The sequence below is a fragment of the Coturnix japonica genome, chromosome 3 (genome assembly GCF_001577835.2).
Source record: "Coturnix japonica isolate 7356 chromosome 3, Coturnix japonica 2.1, whole genome shotgun sequence".
In the NCBI taxonomy this organism is placed as follows: Eukaryota; Metazoa; Chordata; class Aves; order Galliformes; family Phasianidae; genus Coturnix; species Coturnix japonica.
In genome coordinates this window covers 14,449,427-14,474,994 of record NC_029518.1, presented here as the reverse complement: position 1 = coordinate 14,474,994, position 25,568 = coordinate 14,449,427, and the positions used below count along the sequence as shown (strand labels likewise).

The 25,568-nt window shown below is 42.6% G+C and overlaps 2 protein-coding genes and 1 long non-coding RNA gene across 9 annotated transcripts in view; 2 read left to right on the top strand and 1 right to left on the bottom strand.

Annotated features, from left to right (window-relative positions):
- Positions 1 to 10,783, top strand: part of SOS1 (SOS Ras/Rac guanine nucleotide exchange factor 1) — a 38,988-nt gene extending 28,205 nt beyond the window's left edge. For both annotated transcript variants that reach the window (XM_015856982.2, XM_015856981.2), the window contains 12 exons: positions 426 to 507; positions 891 to 1,013; positions 1,543 to 1,646; positions 2,110 to 2,332; positions 3,059 to 3,178; positions 3,482 to 3,644; positions 4,048 to 4,165; positions 5,160 to 5,332; positions 6,152 to 6,268; positions 6,449 to 6,713; positions 7,781 to 7,899; positions 9,171 to 10,783. In XM_015856982.2, the coding sequence (XP_015712468.1) occupies positions 426 to 507; positions 891 to 1,013; positions 1,543 to 1,646; positions 2,110 to 2,332; positions 3,059 to 3,178; positions 3,482 to 3,644; positions 4,048 to 4,165; positions 5,160 to 5,332; positions 6,152 to 6,268; positions 6,449 to 6,713; positions 7,781 to 7,899; positions 9,171 to 9,665 (2,102 nt within the window). In that variant the 3' untranslated portion in view covers positions 9,666 to 10,783. The remainder of the gene's footprint in view (positions 1 to 425; positions 508 to 890; positions 1,014 to 1,542; positions 1,647 to 2,109; positions 2,333 to 3,058; positions 3,179 to 3,481; positions 3,645 to 4,047; positions 4,166 to 5,159; positions 5,333 to 6,151; positions 6,269 to 6,448; positions 6,714 to 7,780; positions 7,900 to 9,170) is intronic.
- A 3,638-nt stretch (positions 10,784 to 14,421) lies between these two features.
- The window catches only part of LOC107310952, a 33,093-nt gene continuing 21,946 nt past the window's right edge, over positions 14,422 to 25,568 (top strand). For 2 of the 3 annotated variants that reach the window (XR_004306495.1, XR_004306494.1), the window contains exons 1-3: positions 14,422 to 16,412; positions 21,514 to 21,588; positions 22,839 to 23,029. This is a non-coding gene — a long non-coding RNA (uncharacterized LOC107310952). The remainder of the gene's footprint in view (positions 16,413 to 21,513; positions 21,589 to 22,838; positions 23,030 to 25,568) is intronic. The other variant, XR_004306493.1, reaches the window with a different exon arrangement.
- Positions 16,721 to 25,568, bottom strand: part of ARHGEF33 (Rho guanine nucleotide exchange factor 33) — a 28,468-nt gene continuing 19,620 nt past the window's right edge. For 3 of the 4 annotated variants that reach the window (XM_032443253.1, XM_015857077.2, XM_015857079.2), the window contains 8 exons: positions 24,877 to 25,006; positions 23,978 to 24,110; positions 22,976 to 23,059; positions 22,090 to 22,173; positions 21,482 to 21,630; positions 20,642 to 20,827; positions 19,122 to 19,875; positions 16,721 to 17,316 (listed from right to left, as the gene is read on the bottom strand). In XM_032443253.1, coding sequence (XP_032299144.1) covers positions 17,179 to 17,316; positions 19,122 to 19,875; positions 20,642 to 20,827; positions 21,482 to 21,630; positions 22,090 to 22,173; positions 22,976 to 23,059; positions 23,978 to 24,110; positions 24,877 to 25,006 — 1,658 coding nt within the window. In that variant the 3' untranslated portion in view covers positions 16,721 to 17,178. The remainder of the gene's footprint in view (positions 17,317 to 19,121; positions 19,876 to 20,641; positions 20,828 to 21,481; positions 21,631 to 22,089; positions 22,174 to 22,975; positions 23,060 to 23,977; positions 24,111 to 24,876; positions 25,007 to 25,568) is intronic. The other variant, XM_015857078.2, reaches the window with a different exon arrangement.

Sequence of the window (25,568 nt, the reverse complement as noted above, 5' to 3'; positions counted from 1 at the left end):
TTGGCATAGCTGAAAAAATACCTCATCTTCCTTAGCAGACATGAGCTGGGCATGAGCTGTACCAGGTTAGGGAAAACAATCTCCATGCCAGGGTGTTACGCCGTTCCTACCCAATGCAAAGTTACCTACTGTGGTTTTTGAGTTATTTTATCATGACTTTTGTTTTAAAATAATAATAATAATAAAGTTGTTTACTAGGTGGCTTATAACCATAAGTAGATGCATTTATTGTTTTCAGAGTGTTTGTTTATTGCTGTTTTGAGTGATTCCGGGTTGTTACCAAAGCAGTTTTATTTTACATTATCTCCTCTGTAAATGTGATAGTCTGACATCCTTAATTTCAAAGGATATAGTTGGACTCCATGTTATTTTTAAATATAAAAAGAGAATTGCTGACTTGAGCATAAAATTATTCTTTCTCTTAGATCCCAACTTTGTTCGGACCTTTCTCACAACATATAGATCCTTCTGTAAACCCCAGGAGTTGTTGAGTCTGCTAATAGAAAGGTATGCCACTGGGATTGTTCAAATCAAGTGCGTTATTTTGTTTCAGTTCTTACTTGGAGTAGCATTGTGAGACCTTTGTTTTTGGGTTTGTTCCATTCCAAACAATTTTTAAGCAGTTGTCAAAGATTCAAGGTCAACAAGGATTGCAAGTAAAATGCATAAGCGATATCCAAAAGTTTTGGGATTATTTGGATGGCACACTTCTGTCTCTGAAATCTGTATTAGTATTGACTTTAACTGATTTTCCTATGGTTACCAAAAAATAAAACCCTGACGTGTGGAAACGATCTGAATTTCAAGTTACCTTAATTACCATCTATTCATATGAGCATGTGAGTGTAGTAGGTGATGTGATTGGTTCTTATCCCCGTCTTTTGTGCTAGATTTGAAATTCCAGAACCTGAGCCAACAGAAGCTGATCGTATTGCTATGGAGAATGGAGACCAGCCTCTTAGTGCTGAGCTAAAGAGATTTAGAAAGGAGTACATTCAACCTGTGCAGTTACGGTGAGTACTGTAGCAATGGGAGCAAAAGTGGCTTCCTTTTAAGTTTTTGAAATGCCACGTTTTGGCTGCAGGGGCTCTTTTTTATAGTCTTTCTTGTAGGTGCTTTATTGGACAGCATAGGGGGTCAGTGAGCTGTTTTGGCTTTGGTGCTTGAAAATCTGACGGCAGTTTGAATTCAAGGCATGAAAGACCTTGATAAAGGCTTTTGCTATGTTTTAAACTATAGGTGTGCCACTCAGATACTAGAACTCATGGCTTGTAGGCTTTTAAAAAAATCCATCTTTCCACGAGGCATAACTTTCCCACAAAGATTATGCAGTGAACATCTTAAACTCTTTTTTTTAATGACTGATAGTATTACTGTGGCTTCTTTAAATAAAACAAGTCTTTGGCTGCTGGAATGTGGATGGTAGAATGAGTCCATTTGATCTGCTGTTTCTGATTTTCTGTGAACCCTTTACTTCCAAATGTTTTGAAATGTTAGACATGAAGATAGACCATGTTTTGGACTGATGCTTTATTTTTGCAGAGTATTAAATGTATGTCGACACTGGGTAGAGCACCACTTCTATGACTTTGAAAGAGATGCTGATCTTCTGCAGCGTTTGGAGGAATTCATTGGGACAGTACGAGGTATTTATGTTGTCTTCTTAAAGCATACATATGGAATGGAATCATTTTTCCTTTCAGTGCCTGGATAAAGAAAAACTTCCTGCTTATGAAATACTTGGAGGAAAAAAAAGAGTGTAAAAAAAAAACCTTAAAGCCTGGTCTTGAAAGTCTGACCTCTGTTCAGAAGAAGTAATACTTTAATAAAATAAATAAAATACCACGTAAGAGCAGGAGCCTAATTGAGGTGTTCTGAATTGTGCTTGGGCAAACTGGTCGTGCTTAGCATTGGCTTTAGAGGGATTCTTCTTTAGGTATTTGGAAGTTTTTTGAGAGTTGAGTGGGAATGTCATGTATGCCATTCTAAAGAACTGGGTAACTACTGTCTTAGGGGAGGAAGTCACACTGAAAATGTCCAATCTTACAGATATCTTTGAAAAAGCAGTAGTAAGAGTAACGAAAAAGTAATTTTGTTTCTGTCTGCCAGGCAAAGCTATGAAGAAATGGGTTGAATCGATCACAAAGATAATCAACCGTAAGAAGCAGGCGCAAGCCATTGGGCCAAGTCACAACATTACTTTTGAAAGCCCACCTCCAGCGATTGAATGGCACATAAGCAAACCAGGACACACAGAGACTTTTGACTTGCTCACTTTGCATCCCATAGAAATTGCTCGGCAGCTCACTTTACTTGAGTCAGATTTTTACAGGTAATTTTCCTCCATTGAAAAACACATGACTAAAAAAACCAAGCCAAAAACAAAAACCAAAACACAAAAAACCAATCACAAAATATCCTCCAGCATGAAAGTGTTTCTGCGGGCCCCTGCTATGAAGCCCCACGGTAGGTCAAGGAACTTTACCAACGCTGTATATTAATTTGTTATTTTTTCAGAAAACAAAAATCTTAAAGCCAGTACCTAAATACCAGTCTTAACCCTGCCCGGGTCAACATGCAGCAGCTGATGCGTACTATTAATTGCATTGTGCTGTAGGTCTCTCCTGATACTTTCCAAGTCGATCAGTCTTTGAGAAGTATGAACATGAATTAAATCAATTTTCTTCATATCCTAGTTTGTGAAGTAAGTTATGGAATGTGTCAGATTTCATCGGATGACTTTTAGAGGTTGTTCTGGTGCTGGGAGCTCACGTCTTATTGTGGTGAATGGGATGTGGACTTCATTCTATGTTTAGATGAGCAGAGGTGGTTAATAGTCATATAAATAAAAAAATACTTAAGTACTAAAAAAAACAACCAAGCATAAAAATAACACTCACCCAAGTCATGTGTTGAGCCTGAGATCATGGATGTAATACCTTGAGAATTCAGTTCCAAGCATTAATTTCAGATTCCCTGGAAGAAAAAAAGGATTTGGGAAAATACCTTCTTTCATGCCTGTAATTACATTTTTCAATACATGTGTCTGCTTTTCTAGAGCTGTGCAGCCATCTGAACTAGTTGGAAGCGTGTGGACGAAGGAAGATAAAGAAATTAATTCTCCCAATCTTCTCAAAATGATAAGGCATACAACTAATCTTACTTTGTGGTTTGAAAAGTAAGTGACTTTCCTAAATCTGCATGTACATTACTAAACATTTATAATACATTTGGAAGTATACTGTGAAAAATTCTAGATCATGATGTTTAGATGCTACATGTGATCCCTGAGAAAATTGTACCATAATAATCTCAGCCTTTTTAGTCTTTCATCTTAGAAGCAGTCTTTATTCTAAAAATGTTCAAAACTGTGTCAAATAATTTGATACACCTCTCATACTTGTTTCTGTTGTAAATTAGTATTTGCTTTAAAAAACTCAAGGACAGTGCAGTACAAAACTGAATGTTCTTGTTTATTTAGGTGCATTGTAGAAACAGAAAACCTGGAGGAAAGAGTAATTGTAGTGAGCCGAATAATTGAAATCCTGCAAGTTTTTCAAGAGCTAAACAACTTCAACGGCGTCCTTGAGATTGTCAGTGCCATGAACTCTGCAGCAGTGTATAGGTTGGATCACACATTTGAGGTACAGTGAAATGTTTTCCATTCTTGGTGTGGAAGGGTAATGCAGTACACTGTAGTTAACTAGAAGCCTTTATGAACCGTGTCCATCATAGAAAGAACAGGGAAGGTGAATCCCTTCCTTCCCCTCCTCACCTCCCCCCACCAAAAAAAAAGAAAAAAAGAATCATTTAGGATGTAAGAGGAAGGTTTTTTCCCCATTTATTTTTTCTTGGTTTCATAAGCTAGAAATCAATCCACGTTTAAGAAAGGCAGAAAAAGCTACTGAGACCTTGAGATGTTGGGGCGCTGCCCTTGTGGTCACTGACTCAAGTGCATCATTGGGAGACCGTTGCACTCATTATTGTTGCTGGGCTATGCTGTTACGCTGTCTTTATAAGGAACCTGTTTCATCTGTCTCTCTTTAGCAAATTCCAAGTCGTCAGAAGAAGATTCTAGAAGAAGCTTATGAACTGAGTGAAGATCACTATAAGAAATACTTGGCAAAACTCAGGTCCATTAATCCTCCTTGTGTGCCTTTTTTTGGTATGTACCTTTGTTTCTCATTGAGCTGTATTGTGCGTAAACATTTGGAAAGCATTGTGAACAATAGTGAGAAGTCAGTTTTAACAGGATATTCAGGTTTGAATTTCAGCTGCCCAGACATCAAAGCATTTTCCCTGGCTTGCTTAAACTAGCAACAGGACCAACTCTGAGAGAAATCATTAACTGCCTATATGTGAACAAATGTTAAATTGACTATTAATTGCAGATATTATTTGTAGGAAAAATAGCATTTGTGTTCTGTAGCAAGCTGCTTGGACGTTTGTTGCTGGTCATTTCTGATTCTCACATTACACTGTTCTTGTCCAGCGTAGACATCAGGCCAAAACTGAAAGAAAATTGTGTTAATAGCTTTTTTAGCTTCTTTGAGATTTTGGGAAGATACACTCTACAGTTCTGTGGAGAAAGACAAGATCAACTAAGAAAACTTACGTCCTGCTTCAGAGTTAAGTAGGTTAGCAGGACCACAAGTGGAGAGTTATAGTTCTCTTAAGCTATGCTCAGACAGGTCATAATGGCAGTTCCCCATAGGTCATTCATAGACTTGAAACATCTCTTTTCTCTTTTAATATCAGAATTTAATGTAATTATAAAGGCAGGAGTGGAACAGGAGAATAAAACATTGAAATATCTTTTTTGCGCTTATCTGGAGTCTCTAATGTAGTAGAGCTGAATTGAGGCAGAGGTAGTTCAGAGAAAGGGCTTCAGTGTACTCTTGTGTTGCATATTGCTGGTAGTGTTCGGTTGTGTGAGCTTCCTAAACAGTGGAAAGATGCAGTGATGCAAAAGGCAGATTTCAGGAGAAGGCATATTAAAATATCTAAATGAACTCTGACTTCTACTGAACCCAATCAAGAGTTCTTCTAAGTTATCAAAATACAGAAATAAAGTTATTTAAAAATTCTTTGTATTCCATCCGTATCCCCTTCCTCTCTGTTCTGCACTAAGTATTTAGAATCTTTTGTGTTCTCCTCAGGAATTTACTTAACTAACATTTTAAAGACAGAAGAAGGCAACCCTGAATTTCTAAAGCGACATGGAAAAGAACTCATAAATTTCAGCAAGAGAAGAAAAGTAGCTGAAATAACTGGAGAAATACAACAGTACCAGAATCAGCCATATTGTTTAAGAGTAGAATTTGACATCAGGGTAAGTGACATCACTTCCATGTGTGTGCACACTGAGGTACTTGTGTGTGATTATGTCAGCTGATAGGCCATAGAGATCAACTGCATTCGAAATAAGCAAAAGGCCTGCATTAAAATTTCTGTTAAGCATGTAAGAAGGGAAGTAATCTCTGTGCATGCAGATTTTTTTGGGAGGAAAGGAGAGTTGGGGTGATTTCAGCTGTTTGGGATACTGGTCAATAGATCTTGGTCAGTTCTGGACAGGAACAGAAACTACCAGATGCTCACTGTCCTCAGTCAGTCACATGCTTGCAGTCAGCCCAGCTGTCTTTTTCTTCCTCAGTTATTTCCATTACATTTACAAGTCTACCTGGCAGCACTGTGTTCATTTCATGTATTGATGGTGATGATGCTCACAGTTTTGTCTGAGGTTGTTTTTTTTTCCACTTGTTCCTTGATGTTCATGAGACCTTTTGGTATTTTTTCCTCTATGTAGTTTGACAAAATCATTCTGAGAGCAGTCTTGCCCTGCTGCATCAGTGTAGAGATGGACTGTATACAGCTTCTTTTGACGGCATTTGGGCTAACCTGTTCTGACTTCTGCACTGCAGAAAGTGTTAAGTGTAGTAGCACAGTTAGTTCTGCATGCCAGGCACAGTGCTATCAGCATCGAGCAGAGCACTGGCAACATGCAGGGTTACTAACTTAAAAATCTGTCCTCACTACTGACCTGAGCGTTTTCTCTTTTCTGTGGAACAGTTGGGATCACTTCTACAGTGGGCAGAAGCGTCACAGAAATATCTTATTTGATATAATTTCTATTTACCTTCTTGTATTCCAGAGATTTTTTGAAAACCTGAATCCAATGGGAAGCAGCATGGAGACAGAATTTACAGATTATCTGTTCAACAAGTCGCTAGAGATAGAGCCGCGAAATGTGAAGCCTCCACCGAGATTTGTTAGTATTTGTATTCTTTCTCATGTTCTCCCCAAAAATGCTTACATCTGTCTTTCTCAGATAGAGGTGATCTTCAATCTCTAACTTCATAAGTGCAAAACTATACTTTGGTGATTATTAGTGTGTGTGTGTTTTGAGTTTTTTTGTTTGATACATTTTTGTCTTTTTTTGTTATTTCAGCCCAAAAAGTACAGCTATCCTCTCAAGTCCCCAGGTGTTCGGCCATCTAATCCAAGGCCAGGCACCATGAGACACCCCACACCCCTGCAACAGGAACCAAGAAAAATTAGTTACAGCCGCATCCCAGAGAGTGAGACAGAAACTACAGCATCTGCACCAAACTCTCCACGAACGCCTCTGACCCCACCCCCCGCTTCTGCTACTTCAAGTACTACAGATGCTTGCAGTGTGTTTGACTCAGATCCTTCAAGTCCCTTTCATGCAAGTAGGTGGTAATAGTGTACAAAGGCTGTATATTAGATTTTGTGATCTTAAACAGGTAAAACCATGCTAAGTGACTATAGCAACATAGTCAATTTTTGTCTCCTTGTAGCAGGAAAAATTTTGAGTACATTTTACTACATTTTTATTAGTGGTTCTTGTTGTAGAGGGAGAAATTGAACAGAATTGGGCATTTTGGGTATTGCGTGTCTTTGGAGAAGCTGTTAAAGCAGAAGGCCAAAGATGCATCATCCTTAGTTCATGAATGTCCCAAACCAACACTTGTAGCATTTGCTGCCAGGTATGTGTGTGGTGAGTGTGTTTGGTGACTAGTGAGAATAGACATGAGTGTTTTGCAGGTGACTTAATCTGCTGCCTGCCATTACAAATCAGCTTCAGGGCACACGAGTGTTTTTCCTCAATAACTTAGTCTGTGTTGTCCTGCTTTAAATCAGTCAAGACCTATTACACTATTTTTCTTCTGTCTTCATCAGCATGCATGGAAGCTCATATTTTATTGTGTGCTTTCAATAATTTTTACAGGACGCAGTGCCCTGTAATGTAAAGGGCATGCAAAGGAAATACAGGGTTAGTCCCATTTTGAGCAGGTTGCCACAAAGAGGTGAACTAACTTGATAAAAGCTGTAGTTGCTTAGCAGTGCAGTGGCATTGCTGAGGGTCCAAGATGGCTTCCTGATTGTTTCTTCATAAGATATTTCTTCATTGTTGGATTGACACATAAGCTGCAAGTTCAGGATGTGGTTTTAGTGCTGCTGTGATATGAGAACAGCTTTGTGATGTGGGTTTTGATCTAGCGGATTACTTACAAAAGTGAGAATTAATGGCCACTGAGTTTATTGCAGTTCAGAAAAGCAGTTTGGAATCTTCAAGTTTGATGGTTGTTCAGTGGTATATTTCCTTAATACCTTCTTCATGCTGCATTTTATGAGCAAGTATTTTACTAAAGTAAAGGTACGCTGCTGTTAATGACACCTTTATTAGCATGCTAGAGGAAATACTCTATATTGAACAAAAACTCATTATTGAGATTTTTCACTCTGTGTTCACTAGGATCTGCTTCTGTGTCATCCATAAGCTTTACCAAAACTTCAGATGAAGCTCACGTTCCCCCACCAGTTCCTCCACGAAGACGACCAGAGTCTGCCCCAGCTGAATCCTCCCCATCAAAAGTAAGTTACAGCTAAAAAGGGTGTTTTTTATAAGAGAAAAGAGGAGAGTATTATAGGAAAAAGAAACTTTTAAAGATAATACATACATTTTTTTTGAACATCTATTTGTGAAACAGTAAGCAACCATGTATTTCAGGCCTGCCCAGCTTCACCATCTGCCTGCTCATTTGCTGTGATTAGGTCCTTCTGAGAACTTAAAGATGTTTCTGTCTGCAGTAATTGTTGTAGAAGATTGTTTTGGGTTGTATGATTTAGGGTAAAGAATTGAAGAACAGTAATGATGGAATGTGATGAACACTCCTTAGTCCCCTGAAATAACTCATTACAGTATTTGACACTGGATGCTGTGCTGCTCATTGCTTTCATTGTTGATTGCCCGTCCTGTTTTCCTGCCTGCTTGAGCCATTGCTACTTTTTGCCTTTTGCATTTGCGAGCAAGTCTAGCTTTTATTTTAGACAGTGTTATATTTCTCTTGATTTCAGTGGGAATTGATTGATGACTAGAGAATTGGATAGATTTGAGGATCCCACTCAAAATTACATTGTAGCATATGTCTTCTGACTTTCAAGAGAGCTTTCATATATCACTAAACATGATGTCCTTTTCAGACTGTAGGTCACTGTGCTGTCAGCCAACAGACTTCAGTGTGTCACAATCCTATCAAAATTCAGTTGGAAACGTTATAGATATGTTAGTGTGGTGGTGTGACCAATTACCTTGTCACTGTGGACTGCAGCTTGGGAACCATTCACTTCAATAATTCTACTTAGCTCCAGTTTCTGAGTGTAGTGTATTTTTTCCTCTGTTCAGCACCATTGCCCCTCTTTATTGCTCATTTTCTTGGAGAAATACATGGTCCTATTATCTGTCATTGGTACCTGTTACTGGGAAGGCAGTAGAAGATACCTAGACCTACCCAGCAGGCAGATCTGGAACCAGCATGTTGCTCCGATCACTCCTTGGCTTGCCTTTTTCCCTTTCCATGCATCTTCACTCCCTGCATCCCTGCCTGTTAACTCATTATTGATATGCCCATGCTCTTACTCTGGTACACATCCAGTCTGCTTGTCCTTTCTACATGCACTGTGCTGAGAAACATATTTTCCTGGGCATTGCTTCGCTACTCCCCATCTTCATTCTGCACTTGGCTTGCTGTGTCTTCTGCTGAAGTGGAAAGATCAGTCAGCAGGATAGGAATTCCATTTCACAGCAGGGTCTTGTTCTTTGCCACTCTAAAACTCTTATTAAATGAAATGTTTGTGTACCTCAGATTACTTCTGCGCACCTGGACAGCCCGCCAGCAATCCCTCCTAGGCAACCAACCTCTAAAGTGTATTCACCAAGGTACTCGGTGCCTGACCGGACCTGCATCTCTGACCCCCCTGAAAGCCCTCCTGTGTTACCACCACGAGAACCTGTGCGAACTCCAGATGTTTTCTCTAGCTCACCACTACACCTCCAGCCTCCACCACTGGGGAGAAAAAGCGAACTCGGTAACACCTTTTTCCCAAACAGTCCCTCTCCATTTACTCCCCCTCCCCCTCAGACACCTTCTCCACATGTAGCACGGAGGCATCTTCCATCACCACCTTTGATACAACAAGATGTGGACCTCCATCCTGTCGCTGGACCACCTGTTCCTCCACGACAAAGCACTTCTCAACATATCCCAAAGCTTCCTCCAAAAACTTACAAAAGGGAGCACACACACCCATCGATGCATCGAGACGGACCGCCCTTGCTGCAGAATGCCCACTCCTCCTGAACTGTCCCCTGCGCTGGGAGCTGCGTTTTCCTGGTGCTACGTCTGTTGCTGGCAATGGATGCACTGAACCTGGTGGTGCCAAGGAGTTGGGATGTGTATATGCCAAACACTAAAAACTCTCCAGTAAATTGGAAATGCAGTGTACAGAAATGGAATTGCAAAAACAGACATTCGAGTGGAAGAACTGGTTAATTCGCTGTTCTTGTTTTAGTATGCAGGACATTGTTCTAAGATAATTGGACAACTGATTGTACCAGAAAACAGACTTGAGGGACTTCTTTGGCCAATGAGCAGAGACTGTGTTTGTGTAACGATCTGTAATGTCCAGTACAGGAAGGAAAACAGTCTTGTATCCATCAGTTCCATACAGTGGCACAGTTTTTGGAATGAAAACATTATGCACTTTTTTAAAATCTCAAACAGGGAACTTTATATTCCTTCTTAATTTTCTTTTGCTTTACTCCCTGCTTTAAAATACTTTTCCTAAAGTTGTGAGGAGGACTGTGAGGAAGATCTGTGGTACCTAACTGAGTTAGACTTTAAGGCGTAGCACTGTATTGCGGTCCTGTTTACAAGTTGTTACGATGAGTAGTAGGGGGTACCTAGGCTTCACCAAAGAGGTACTTTATTATTATTTTCTGAAATATTGTGGTGCCAGTTCAAAAATAAATTTTTGCCAGAAAGCATAATGTCTAATTACTGCTTTCTTTAGGTAGAGCAGATGGGAAGTCTTACATCGTTACAGTGACGGCAAGTTTATTTTAAAAGGCAGCACCATCATCTGAAATAAATATACTACTACATTTAGAAGACTGTTAATTTCTGCTAGGTTATGTCACATTCTTTTTAAGGTTTACTGATAATCCATTTCATGGCTAGTAGCTATTTTTTCGGTCATGCCATGAAAAGAGTCACTTGTGGAAAAGAGCACTCACTGGCCAACTTCCATAGCTATTGTCATGTTTTACTAACAATAGGTTAATCAGCATACATAGAATTGCCTTGCAGTTGCGTAAATCATGTGTATATAGTGAATGTTGCATAAATATACTTGCAGATTGTTTTTAATTTAATTGAAATAAAGATACAAATATGTTTGGCTGACATATGTTAAATTATTACACGGACAAATTACAGCTCTTTTGTTTTTTGTTTTTTTTTTAAGTTAAGCACAGGAGGGTGTGAAAGCACGTGTTTTGGTACATATTTTCCTAGTTCAGTCTGTGTACTTCAGTTACAAGAGTCTAAAAAGAAGCTGGTTTTGGCATATGTATCAAAGTAATATCTCAGATAGGTTAATCCCAAAGTGAATTATTATGTAAGATCTCCTCAGACCTCTTGTATGTCACTTGTTAGGGAAATTCAAACTTATATTAATCTTTACCAAAGCTTGCTGTCCGAAATAGACATGACAGAACATATACTGGCATAAGTATCATGACATGGATTATCCATAAACCTGTGCACTGTTTTTTATCTCTAGACAATACAGTAATGCATGCCAGCTGTTAAAGAGAGAGCTCTATAGTCACCATTACAGTATGTTTGTGAAGTACCTCATCTTCAGTTAATGAAGCTCGTGGGTCTTAAGTAAAATTCTGTCTTGTATCTTTGGGAGAAGAATACATTTCAGCATCTTGAAGAGTTGTGTCGTTAGGGATGATGTGAGTAGACTGGTGATAAAGCCTACCTTTTTAATGCTTTCTGCAATGCCATTGATCGATGCACCTTATCTTTTTGTGTGGTCTTTACATTTCAGAAAGTGTTTTGATCCCATCAACAAAAACGGCGGTTCTCATCATGGACAAATGTTGTAATGTGTCAGTTGTGTTCTTTCTTTGATGTCTTAAGTTTTATTTTGAAACGTGTTTCTGGCAAATGAAGAAAAAATGAAGATCTCTATCCCTTGGCTTCAGAAGAGAGTGTTCTTACATGGGAGCTTGGCAGAAACACTCATGCTACAGGAGGTGTAATTTAGGTACTTGGTTCTTTGGATGTAAACAACATGATGGACATAATGTTGAAAGCACCATATGAGTTATTAGCACATCCATGGATTACCAGGAAAAACTCCTCATATTCAGACTTTCTGATCTCTCTCCTTCCATGCTGTTTAGTAGTCATGGCAGACCAGGCAGAAGGAATGCTTGGTTGCTGAGGTGGTCCAACTGGAATGGAAGACCTCACATTGATCCTGTTCATCAACAGGCCTCTTGAATGTCAGTAGGCCTCTGTTTTCCTTTGTGAAATGGGCAGAATGTTGACTTGCATGCCTGTAGTTGAGGATAAAATTCCTTTATTGGTGGGGTATTTGGTCAATGGGTGATAATAGTAACCATGCAAGAACCTAGCTTAAATATAGTTCTTTGGGACCCAGTGGAGCAGATCAGTCATGCAGCACACAAATCATTGTGTTGACTCAGCTACAAACAAGAAGGAACAAGAACCAAACCTGCTGCATTTAGGGTGGGAGTTTTGAGTACAACTTCTAAGCCTCTGATTTGTCTCATGGCAATTTTGCGTTAATAATTATTTAACCTACAATAACTTTTTATTTGGTTGATGTTTGCTGACAATACTTCTCACATGGAAAATGAAGGAATTTTTATGATGTTATGTGGCTAAAATGACTCTGGAATGCTCTGGTGTGATTTGAGATGTTAATATGTGCTAGCTAAAGAAACATGCTTGTTTGTAGGCTGGTCACTGGCTTGGGTGAGTTGCTGTATATCTTTGGTGTGCCTTAGAAGTGGGTAAAAGTCAGCTGAAACAGAAGCAAACCGTAGCCATGTGGTTAAAAATGCGAAGTGCTTAAATAGATAAGCAGACATTCATAGGTGTGGTACATAGTTTGTGCTGTGTCACCCTGAGGTTTCTACTTTGTGTGTAGCCTAGTGCATCAGTGGACCATGATTGGGTTTGTTCTTTTTCTTCAGTGAGTGTCATAGCTGTGTGTTCACTCAGGGAAGCCCTCTGGAAATTGAGAAGTGCTGATATTGCAAGTATTGTGCATTTACTTTCTCAGGAAACCATCTCTAATCTTCTATATTACATGTTTCTTAAATCAGAGAGGGAGAGGTCTTACTTGGTGAGAGTGTATTTATGCTAGTACGTGGGATTTACATCCTTTGGGGGGTAGTCTGACAGTCACTGGATGTGTAAGGTTTGATTCAAAAGCAGTTGTTACTTTGAAGTCAGCAGACAGTTGTGCTTGTGATAGAGCATTTCATTTTGTTGCACACAACGGAGGGTTTTTATTCAAGCTGAATTGCTTCTTGATCAAATTTGTATCACAGCAGGCTGTGCTGCATCTATACTAGGAGTGAGTTCACTTTGCGGCTGTTGTTGAGTTGTTAGGTCTGACATTTTATCAAGGCAGTCTCTACTGCTGGTATTTCTGGCACTGCTGCTATTTCAGCTCTGCTAGAACATCCCATTCGTGAATGTTTCTCTTAACAAATTAGAAGCAAGTGAAACAAAATGTTACTTAAAGCTTTCTTAAAGCTTTGCTGCTGAGCAGTGCACTTAGCTGTGGCATGTAAAGGACCTTCCTGGACTTTCTCTTCAATGCAAATGCCTTTTCCAGGCAGGAAGAAGGAGCTTAGTCAGGATATTTTAAGGTGATATTTTAAAGTTTGAAAAAATTTCATGGTTCTTTGCTGCCTTGAAATATCCATTTTTAGCTGTTTGGATTGCAGTATATTTTGTTACTCCAGCGTGTGTGTCCGTTTGCTTTGTTTTATGACGTGGTTACTTGCCACAGTCAGTAAATGTTAAAGCTCTGTCAGTTCAGGACATGTAAAGTAAACTTGACTGGGCACATCTGATGGCCTGTGTACCTCATTGTCTGTAAGGGATCTTTACATGCTGAGTCTGCAGTGCATTTCAGAATGCATTCAAGTGAAAATTTAATAGTGGCTATTATCACTTGGCATTAAAAGCCATGTTCTAAAAATACTAAAAAAGCCTTATGTATCCTAGAAGCGTACACTTTTGACTGCGTAAGGTACTTTGAAAGTCTTGGTAGTCTGAGGCAGGCTGCCCGAAGCAGGGAGTGCGTCTGTGGTGATCTGGAAAAGTCACAGCTGTGGTGATGGTGTCTGATTGAGCACTGTCTCAGGCACTGGCTGTTCCCCAGTGGCTAATAGGCATGTTCTTTATCCAGAGGATTGAAAGGGATTTTTGAGGAAGAAGCACTCCAGGTAGATTTGTATGGGGGTCAAAATGTATCTTTGCTGTTGCTATAAAACTCAGCTGGTATGTTCTTGTCTCTTGAGCCTGCTGTCCCTGAGTGATGCAAGGCTGCCTGTGGTTGTTGTGTGTTTGTTTGGAGGTGTGAGCACTAGGAACTGAGCTGCCCTTGTTTGTGTTGTCATTGGTTTGAATCTGCTGGGAGTGTGGCGAAGGACAGATGGTGGCAGATAGAATTGGAATTAAGTTTTGGAGGAAAACTTTGCATGTGACATGTTTGCGATTTACAAGAATACACTAAAATCTCTTACTGAGATGGATAGTTGAAATTACAGTGGTGTGTGTGGCACTGGAGGAGGCCTGTGGGTTTCCTTTTGTCAAGGCTTGTGTGTCTGTAACAGAAGCTGCAGAAAGAGCAGAAGAGTGGCACTGAGGTAATGTCATTCAGAGCTGCACCAACAAGTGGGATCGGTCAGATCTGGACCAGAAGCTTTAGAAGGGAGCAAGAGCTCTGATGAGTATCAGGTAAGAGTCTTGAAATGAGGAGTATGAAAGCAGTCTCCTTATGAGACTGTATGCACAAAGGAATGGAATTTTGTCAGTAGTGTTGCCTCAGGAAGGGACTGGAAGAAATGTATGTTTCTCCTTGTAATAGATGCAGTCTTACAGCTGAGTCAGTGCAAAAAAGAGAAGAGTGTTATTTAAAAGCAATGTTTATTTGGCAAAGGAATCAAAATAATCCAGAGCACGCACATACTAAAGGTGAAGTTGTGTTGCATCCTGCAAGAGGCACCTTTTGTGGTGCTGAGCATTATTCACTGGTTTTATGTACATTTTGCAGATTCTGAGCAGTTACAAGGAAATACTCAGGACATCTCCAATGATGAGTATAGGCCTGTAAGAAAGAACTTACAGAATCAGTAACAATAACCATCAATTGTGACCATGCCTTAAATCACTAAAACAGAAGCTAGAATCCATATGCATTTTACAAGCCAAGGGTCTGCCACTTTGGAATGATTTCCTTACACAGAAGATTTTAGAACACAGGTTTTCCTCTTTGCCTTCTTTTTGGCCTGACATCTGCCTGGCAAGTTTGGAGGAGCAAGTTTCTTCTATGAAGAGCAGAAATCTCATTGTGTGCTACTCAAAGGCACAAGACTCAGAGTCCTTGAGAGCATTAGTGCAGTGCAGTACAGGCCTAAAATTTAAAATCCAAATAATTATTTGGGATGTTCCTATTGTGCCATGGTTACCAGGGTCTCCAAACCCACTATCTTTAAACATTGTGTAGTCATTTCCAAGGTGAGGGGTGTCAGTTGTCACAGAAAGTATTTGTTGCTTTGCTTTTATCTGTACAGAAAAGAGCCACTCTAGGTGGTATGCATAGTAGTTCTCATCAGTGGCCTCTCAGCCACCTGTGGCTTGGCAGCAAAGTGCTCAGCAGTGGTTTTGTGAGCCCCTTACTGGCACAGGCACAGTTTGTGTTCCCAGAGTTTGTTGCTGAATGCTGTGGGTGGAGATGGGCAGTTGCGCTTGGCTGTGTTTGCCTTGTCAGCTCTTTCTTTTTAGTAGCTACCTAGACTATGCATACATCTGCTCGTGTCTTTCCAATGTTTTATTGTCTTTCTTCCTTTCCTCACCCCTTTCCTGATATATTTGCCTATATCTTGACAGGGCAAGGTGGGAAAGGAAACTCATCCATCGTGATAAAACTCTGGTTCCGTGAACAAGTAGGCCTGTCTATAGAAATAATAACCCCTCCACTTGGGAGAAGTCAGAGAACTCATAATGAAGATGTGAGGGAGAGGGAAAGAGAATTCTTTTTGTAATTAAAAACTTTAAACTATTCTGGGGAGGTTTGGGGTTTTTTATGCAAAAGGTAAAGGAGAAAAACCAAGAAGATATCTTCTTGCCTTTCAGAATGAGAATTGGATTTCTGGGAGCAGTTTGGCCCCAGTGAAGTCTAACAGGTGACATAGGCTGAAACATTTTAATCCCTGAAGTTTTATCTTGGTCCCTTTCTTGAAACGTTGATAAAACTCTGATTGTAATAAGAGATTACTTCTGATTGAGCTGAAATTGACCCTTTTTCCAGCCACCTCTTTCTCTCCAGCAGAAGAAGAAAAGGTGGATGGTACGTGCAGTCAGTGAGCACTCTAGGAGAGCTGTAGGTCAGAGTGCATTAATTCCCTTTCCTTACTGTATATTTTAACAGAGTCTGTAGGCTTATACAGAGAACAATACTGCTAAGGGTGTGTCCTTTGAGATGTGGATGAGACATGCATGTGGCTTTGTTGTGGGAGGAAGAGTGTCCTTGCACCTGGAGGAATGCTGTGACTTCAAAAGTGGGGCACCATTGGCTTTCCTGCCCTAGCATTTCAATTTATTTATTTTTTTTTTTCCAGAAGATCTGCTCCAAAGCAGGGTGCTTCGTGTGCTGGGGCTCATAAAGTGATGTCAGGTCAAAGAGAGCTGGCCGAGGATGTTTAACATGTACTGCAGACCAGGAGCCACAATGCCAGTTGACTGTGTCAGTATCTGCGTTGATCCAGGGTGAGTGTAGAGTGTGGAAGGGTCTTTGTCCCTTGTGGCAGGCCCTGCGCTCAGCCTGTGTCCCCTGCATGGAGACCTGGGCAATTCTGACAGCAAGAGCAGAGATTTGTACAGTAGGAGGCAGTTTGAGAAACAGCATGTTGGTTAAAAGGTGGAAGAGGATTTCAGTCCAAAAGAAAAGACGATGCTGTTTAAGCAGAACAAAGTCCGGGTGCTTCATCTGATGCTAGTTAGACCTTCTCAAACCAGCTGGATAGTGTGAGCTGGCCTTCTGGAAGACATCTTTGTTAGTGTTTTTTCTTCAGGAAGTGGAGGAGAGAAAAGAATTTTGGACTTCTGGCCAAGGATGCCAAGGCTACAAGGTCAACCTGTCTGTTGTGGGTGAGGCTGAATTACTCCTAGTTTGAATTTGGAAGAGTGAAGACGTATGGCAGAAAAAACAGCTTTGGTGGCTGAGGGGGAGGAGAACACAGAGGGATTTGTCCCAAGCTTTCCAAAACTGAAGAAAATTAAGTCAGGCAGGAGTAAAAGCTATCAAATTCCTCTGCTTACTGGATCTGCTGGCTGAGCTCTGCTTGAACCCATAGCCTGGCCCTCCCCTGTGCTAGGAAGAGCAGGATGCACACTTGTGACAGTATTCTCCCCCACCCCTTCACCTATTATGTTAGTGAGGGGACATCTTGGGACCTTGCTGTCTGTCTCCACCCTTAGGGACCCAGGGAAGTACTGTTGCGCTTGGGCTGTGGCCTGCCTTTCTTGGGGCTGCTTATTTCTTTTTGAAGAGCTTGCGGAAGGAGCTCCGGAAACCCCCTTTGGGCTCGTGCCGTGGGTTGTGGTCGCTGAAGGATGTTTGCTCATTGTCATCCTTCTGGCAGAACCTGGTGTTGTCTTCTGCATGGAGCTCCTAAAAGGGAAAAGACAATTTAACCAGCGTTTGCAACCTCACATCCTTGTCCCCTTCTCTTTCTCTCTCTCTCTCTGCTAGGAGGGACTTGGTGGGTCAGGAGGTGCTGGCAAGGTTGGGAGACAGTGCATCACTTGGGCTCAGCAGCATTGGTACCTCAGCATAGAGCTTGTTGCTGGCTCTGAATCTGAGGCATTGGCAGAGGACTGGAGAGAAGCACTCTTAGAGGGAACTGGAGCCTTCCTTGCTAGATTTTTGGTTTAGGTGGTCTTACTAGCCCCTTCTTTTGCCAGCAAGGGTGCAAGCCAACATGAGGAGTTGAAGAAGTAGGTTCTTTCCAACTCCTCCTTGCTCATGAGCTCTTTACCCCAGGACTGGGAGGCTTCCCGAGTTGATACGATGTGAAAGGCTCTTCTGTTGACTCTGCTGCTCCCTGGTTTTACATCTGTGGTGCAGGAAGCTTTGATAGCACACACACATTGGTGGTAAATGCGCCTCTAAAATATCTCCTCCCCTTTCAGGAGAGTGGAGTTCCCCCCGTTGTTACTGTGGGGACAGTTCTGTCCACCACTGCACAGTTGTCTCTGGGGATGATCATGGCCTGTGATTTGGGACTTGCTGCCTATCCACACCCTGCTGTGGGGCATAGATCAGTGCATGTGAGTGCCAAGCAGCTCACAGGCTGTTGTATCTGAGTGGGCTGTGTCCCCTCAGCTCTTCTTTACCTCATCCACACTGTTTTGCCACCTCCTTTACTGACTTTTTTTTTTTCCTCCCTCATTTGAAGTTTCCCTGCTGTCTTTCTAGTCAGATTTTTGGAAATTTCCTTCTGTCATCATCTGCATTTACAGCCTTATCTGCACCTTGTCTTGTTTGAGCAGGTAGGTGTTTCTCTAGGTGTCATGGAGGGAGTGTACTAAGCACATCACAGCACTCTCAGCCCCTTCTCAGAGAAGAGTGGAGGTGATGGGGCCCAGATGTCCATTCAGTGTCTTTTTCCCTGGCTGCACAAGCCCAAAGCTGACTGAGCAGGTGCTGCAAGCTGCAGAGACGTTGTTCCTGCAGTATCTGATGTCCCTGAAGAGCTGGAGTGCTGCCTGCTGTGTCAGTGGCTGTCTGAGGGACAGGGACATGGTTGCTGGGCCCTGTCTGATCTTCCACAGACTTAATGGTTCACCAGCAAACACAGGTGCAGCAAAACCGATGGACCAGATCCTTAGGTGTATAAATGGGTTGAGCTCAGCAGAGCCATCCTGGTTTGTACCGCGTGAGGATCTGGTAGTAAATCCATCAGTTTTCTTAACCCAGCTCTCCTTGTAGCAGGTAAGAAGTCACCTTTTTAACTGGGTGCCACCCTCTAGAATTCATTTTGAACAGCTTTGCTCATGCTTGATGACCCGGATGAGGTAGAACATTTGCTCGTGGGGGAAGCTCGGTGACAGCTAGAGACACATGGGAGGCTGTCTCCTCTCAAGAGTGTTCTCACTGTCACTCAGCCAGCTGAGTGCCTCAAGCCCATGCTTGTCCCTGGGGAAGATGTGTGTGAAAGCTATGAGCTGCTATCAGCACCTCTTTAGGCCTCCAGCCCTAAATTCCAGTGGTGTGAAAAGCAGCTGTCCTGTGTCATGTTCCCTCCCTTGGGTACATACATGCAAATGAGGGCTTTGAATGTGTGAACTTGGAAGCTAGTTTGGCAAGTTCTGCCCTAACTGTATCTCAGATCTTTATCCTGCTGCTGTTGCTGCTTCTGCACCACCATGTGCCTTTTATTTTATACTTTGCTCCTCCTATTTAAGCTTCCTTACTTCCAAAAAGCTTGGTTTTTCACCCGCTCCTCTCTGTGGGGGGAAGTAGCTCCTTTGGGAGCTTCGAGCTGAGGCTGAGATCATGTGAGGCTGGACATTCCTCTCCTGCTTCTGCTGCAGCCGGCTCCCACTGCTGCTCCGTGTGCTGTAGAGCCTGGAGCTCACACCCTCAGCGCTCCTCGGCAGCTCCTTCAGAGACCTGCTCAGCTGCTTGCCTTTGCTGTGGAACATCTCACGCTTGTAAGTGCTGCTGCTCACAGGAGTACTGCTCTTAGGCAACGGCTGTAAGGCATGATCTGTCCTCTCTGGTTCTGACGTGAAGTTAACAGGCCTAAGGAAACAAATGTCTAAGCTGGATTCTGAGGAGGCTGGGGAGCAATTCTCAAAGAGAGCGAGGTTTTGGAAAGTATCGTCTTCATAGGGACCCGGCATGGTGAAGACTTCCCCAGGGTAATCAAACTCTTCATAGCTTGGCGCAAAGTTCCTCGCATCCTGCAGCAGCTCCACAGAGGTCCTGATGGCTCTCTCTGGGTTTCCCACCGCGTCGGCAGGTGGTGCTTCATACTCCATTTCAGGGATGGATTGTAAAGGAGCTGTCAGAGCCTTGAGTTCCTGCTCAGTGAGCTGAGAGGGTGCAAGGATGTTCTCTGGCCTCTCATGTTTTCTACTTTCCATTTCCCAGTCTGGGGGCTTTACAGCCTGGATGTTCTCCAGGACAGTTGGCTGAGGTTTCTTCATCTGAGGCAACAAATGCCTTAAAATAAGAAAGAAAAAAAACAGAAGGAAGTGGAATACTGAAGGACTACAATGACATCTCTCCCCACCTTACTCCCACCCGGTGCTCTTGGCTTTATGACCCCAAATTGCTCTAATATGTTGGAGAAGAGTAACATTGCTGCTGCTGTTAAAAATCACCTAGCTAGGTTAGCAGGAGCAAACTTTGCAGGCAGGATTGCTTGTTTAAGGGCTTTCACTGACATTTTACTTCATACTGTAAAATGTACAAAAGCACAGAGGAGATACCAACTGGTGCTTATTTCTCCTGTTCATCCTCATACTGGATTTTTACTCTCCTCCTTTTTTTGTAATGGGGTTATATGTTATTTCCCTGTGGTATGATTTTCTTTTTAGGTGGTTAAGGTTCCTTGTATAGAAAGACCCCTGTTTTACTTGTCTGAGTCCTTGGTCATGTTTCCTTGCTTTTGTGATGTTGGCAGCAATGCGAAATACAAAGTGCAGCTATGCACAATGATGCCATCCTTACCAAATGCATGTTCTCCCCGGCATGCAGACAGCTAGCAAGAGCACTGGCAACTGTGGGTAGTGTTCTAAAACACTGCCTGCTGGTAAGCCATGTGGCAGTGGATAGGAGCCAGCCAGCCCTTTGTCTCTCTGCATGTACACAGGAAGCAGTGTTGGAAATGACCAGTCTGCTAAAGAGTGTCACTGGCATAGTGTATGGGTGAGAAAAGAGTTTTCAGCCTGCTCTGAAAGCCTTCTGCTAGGACAATATGGCTTACGGGGTTGTCGTGCCAGAGGAAGGTGCTGGTTGGAATGACTGCATTGCCTCTTCAGAGTGAATCCCGCTGTCACGGATAGAGGCTGTGCTGGGTGTTGGAGAAACCTCTTGGCTCGTACACTGGGAAGTGAGACCTTTGTACAGCTTCACCAGGGACGACCTGAGGGAGGAGAAATCCATCGTCGTGCTAAGAAATAAGGCAGGGAATGAGCACGAGCAAGTAAGATCACAGAAAACAGGGCTGGAAGGGTCCTTAATATTCCCATGTACCTCTTCCCACCCAGAGGAAGGATCTATTCTACCTTGTCTGTCCCAATCAGCAAGGGGCTCTGCTTCCTGTCCCATTCTTAATGCCTTCCTTAAAATCAGTCCCTCCCCAGGAATTATGGAATATTTTTTCCCTCCCCAGTAAAAACAAAAACCACTGTGCTCTCTCAATCTTTTGCTTATCTCGTAAAGGGCTTCAGGCCACAGGCTGGGCATTCACCAATACCCTCACCTGCTGAGGGAGCTAAGTTCCAATGTATTCTCCCACTGGGGGCTAACTTTTCGTTTCCTAAAGCAATGGTGATGTTGTAATGCATGTTGGCTGCTACAGAAGGATTCAACTGGGTTTCCTTTAACTCTGAGTTAGGCGGAAAGGCTTACAGCAAATCTGGCCTTGGTTTGAAGGACAAATGGCAATAGCAGGGGGTTTTCCAGCATTAATATGCACACAGCTTAGTTTCATTTCAAGGGGGTAATGCACCTATTGGCCAAGGACAAAAGCCCCATGTTACTGGGCTGCCCTCACACCTCCCCTTCCCTCGCAATTGAGAGAATGAGCTGATGTTGTGCTTACTTCTTCAGTTTTTTCCTCTTCTGTATAAGCAGATCTTCATTGCATTGGAAGAGGAGGCTATAGTGTGAGATGAAGACCCGGAGACGCTGCACGCACACCAGTAGCAGGTAATAATCGGGATGCTCTTGCTCCGTGAACTTCAGGACGTTCTGGGGCACAGAGGAGAGCAGGCAGTTTGAAGGACATCCTTACCCTTACTGGGGAAAAGGTGCTCTTTGGGACTGAGTGTTAACACTGTGGAGCACACGTGGCACTGCCCTGTGTGCTGTGGGAGCTTTTCTAGACAGCGCCAGTTTCTGCAAGATTTGGACGGGGCCTGCAATCTACTGTTACAGTGCAAATACTTGAGTAACCACCATAAACGTAATTGTGGGAGATAGGGGTGATTCATTGGTTGAGTTTAGCATTGGAGAAATAAACCAATCTCTTGATTTTTATAGGGCTCTATGACATCAAGGCTTTCCCTTTGGGTGGTGGTGGTGGTTGTTTTTTCTTTACAGAGCCCACTGAGTTAGCCAGAAGCCCTGTAGATGCATGGACCTGTTCCCCAGTTCTGAGTTGTGTTGCTATAAGGGTTAAACATGGCAGTTTTCATCCTGGGACCATACCTGTAGATGAATTAGGTATTCAGGGATTCGCTGGACTATATGGAAGAACAGAATGTAGAGATCGGATTTGATTTCTTCTTCTACCTGAAATAGAGAAAGCATCCTCAGAGTTTCTTTCATCCATGAATCATCTGCTTCCAGATAGTTCTGGGCATTAAGAAGTGCTTCAGCATAAATGGTTATAGCAGTTCACAGAAGCACAGCAGCCAAGTGATGGTTGCTTGTGATAATGGAATGCTCTTCACTCCTCCACTAGCAATAGCAGAAGATTATTTTGGGAGACACCCAGCGTAGTTAAGTAGGGGTGTATATCTGAGGTGTGCTAGTCAGTTTGCATGGAAGGCCTAGATAGACCCTGCTGTACACAACGAAGTCCCAAACAGAACTGAACAAAATGAGATTGACTTCTTAGGATGTCTTGGAAGGAAGTTAGTGTGGTTTGCTTCCTGCACTTTAAAACTGCCTATATTTATTTTTAGCTTCCCTAGTTTAAACCAATAATTAATAATGTGAGAGAACAGATGTCTAAAGCTGAACAGCTCAGGGTGTTTTCTCCCTCAAGAAGCACTTCAGCACTTACAGCCTCGATCTTGGTGTCCCTGTTTGGACAGTTCCTCCATCAGAGACATTCTGTTTGGCCAGAGCGGACCTGGATAAGTGTGTGCATGGTTTGATCTGAGACACCATATCTCAGTAGAAAAACAGTTTTTGTTACACAGCAGTGACCATGTTAAAGCTGCTTTTTGTAGGTGCCTCTCAGCCATAGAAATATTCAGGAAACTGATGCTTAGTGACAGAACAACTGGATTGGCAGGAAAGCACAACAGGAAGAGAGCCAGGCATGCATGTTACCATTATGCATCCGTCAAACAGGCAGGAAGTTTACCTCCTTCAAGATCACCACGTGGATCAGAGAGATGCATTCCGGCAGGTCCCTCAGGTAAGCAACGTAGTAGTCCAGAAAATTGTTCTTATAAACAGGGGAAAAAAACAACAAAAAGAACAAAGAAACTCAAGAGAAATATTTGGTCATAGAGACAGCCAGCACAATAAATTATTGATTCCCCTCCGTCACTCCTGGGAGCTCATGATTATAGCAGAGCTACTATCTGTGCAAAGCTTTCAGGGCTCTGGACTTAGTAAGAGAGGCTTATTTAGTAAGATGGATCAGCTATTGAGCACAATGTGTAAAACATCAGAGCAGGCAGGAGAGGTAGGAAGGTTGGCAAGGAAGAAGCTTTTCTTATGAGTTTTAAAATTCATAAAGCATCAGAGCAGTTTTTGCACATCTTTCTAGGAAGGGTCCTGCTGTGGTTTGGGCAGACCCTTCACCTTGAAAAGGAGGTGCTTCACCTTTGGAGAAATAGACAACGTAGCACAACAGTGACAGGGCTGTTTTACTGGGAGCTACAAACCAGTGTAGAATGAGAGACTTGCCTACCTGCTCATCAACACTGAGCAAAATATATCGGAGGAGAGGAATGTATGAAAAACGTAGGCTCTTTCGACACCTCTACTTAAGTGTCTGTATACAGACACTTAAGCTGTCAAGGTTCACATGTCACTCCTCCAGCCATGTCTGGGTTTCATGTGTTATTATTATACATTATTGTTCATATTTATCTGCATGTTATCATCATCACACTGTGCTGTGGCCCTGTGGGGCTCCAGGTGGGTCTGGCACGTGGATATCCTGCTCAAGAGGAGCTGCAACCAGGGGGGGGCTGCTGTGTAGTGGAGCTGCATTTAAAAGAAGCTGGCTGAAAGGTATTGCTCTAGCCACAGCTTTACAGCACTGCCCTTCTACTGCCCTCCTGTCTTGGCTCCCTGGGCTATCAGCACAGTGTCATTCATCACAACAGAAGAGTCGAGAGGTTTTATAACATACCTCATCGTTTGTTAACTTCAGGAAGATGTCACCTAGAATTCCTTGCCGTGGCCAGCTCAGCACTCGCTCCTGGAGAGCGTGAAGTAAATCGACATGCTGCTGGACCAGGTACCGCAAAGAATTGGGGAAGAAGCTGAAGGGAGACAATATCCGACTGGTTACAGAGAGCAGAAGCTCAGCCTTTAGCATGCACTGCTGAAGTTTCGTAAAAACAAACTTGAAACCATCACATTTCAGTCTGTATTGTCTGTCATGAAACTGCCTGAGTCCACATTAGCTACATGTTCCATAGTGGACTTTGGTCAAATGACTCCTAGGGATGGTGAAAAGAGATGAGGAGAGCTACCATGCAGTAGGCACCACAAATGTGCTCAGGGATGGGAACTCCCTGGCTAAAACAGGGGAATGGGGAGGACTGTAGGAACTAACTCCTCATGGGAGCAAAAAAATTGTTTTGAGCTGCTAAGCTAGGTCCGTCCCACAGATCTCGTGTCTCTGTGTAAATACGTGAGTTGTCTATACATATTGATACTTGATGGATGGAAGCTACTGGCAAGGGGCTTATTACCTACATTAACCTGTAGGACTGGAACTGTGGACTGGGAGAAGCAGTAAATGCATGAGCTTTGTTCCCACCCAGGCAGGACAAATGGGAGGGAGAAAAAGGAGACTGATAGGACCCAGGAGACTGAAGTGGTTGTAAAAGAGTTTGGGATGCAAGCAGGGATGGGAAAGTCTTTAATCACAGGAAAAATCTTTTCAGTGCCTCCAACTTTTAACAAGAAATGACCTTAAAGTGTTAAGGATCTCTATGTGGATAAAAGAAAAAGGGAGAGGATGAAGCAGAAAGAACAGACTGAAGAAAATTCCCCAAAAGAGAGCATGCTAAATGGAAGTACCTTCTCTCCTTGGTGCTTCTTTTCACATCTGGCCCTTGCAACGTGGCCTTGATCTTCAGGATTAGGGAAAGGTTGATGACATACTTCCTCTCTGACTCCAGCAGCTCCAAAGCGATGTTCTGCCTTTTGGCTTCCAGAAAATAATGTTTAAGTTTAAAGAAGTAAGGAAATGCTGACATCAAGAGCAGCCTCCCACGTGTTGGAGTGCATTTCCCCTGGGGATCTGGCATTAAATCATGAAGAGAAACTGCTGCAGAGGTGATCAATGTCCTGTGTTTGTGTCAGCTTTACCCATAATACCAGGTTGTAGGCTCATGCTACAATGTGTAAGGAACCTGCTTTGGCAGGGGGGTTGGACTGGATGATCTCTAGAGGTCCCTTCCAACCCCTACAGTTCTGTGATTCTGTGTGCTCCAGGGATGACTGGAGTCACACTGTTTACTAAGAAGGCTCCAAAGCAAATGTGTCCTGCCCCAAGATTCCAAAAAAAAAAAAACAACAACCAAAACAACAAAACAAGTCATCAAAGGCAAAACAACTCATGCCAGGGATTCAGATCCAGTTTCCTACAGAACAAGAAGTTGTATTCTTTACCTGCATAACTAGCTATGCTGCCCATAACCCTGCTATTCTGGACTTGGAAAGTCTTGGAAGGGGGCGCGAGTGTCCTGAGTGCAGAGCATGTTTGTGTG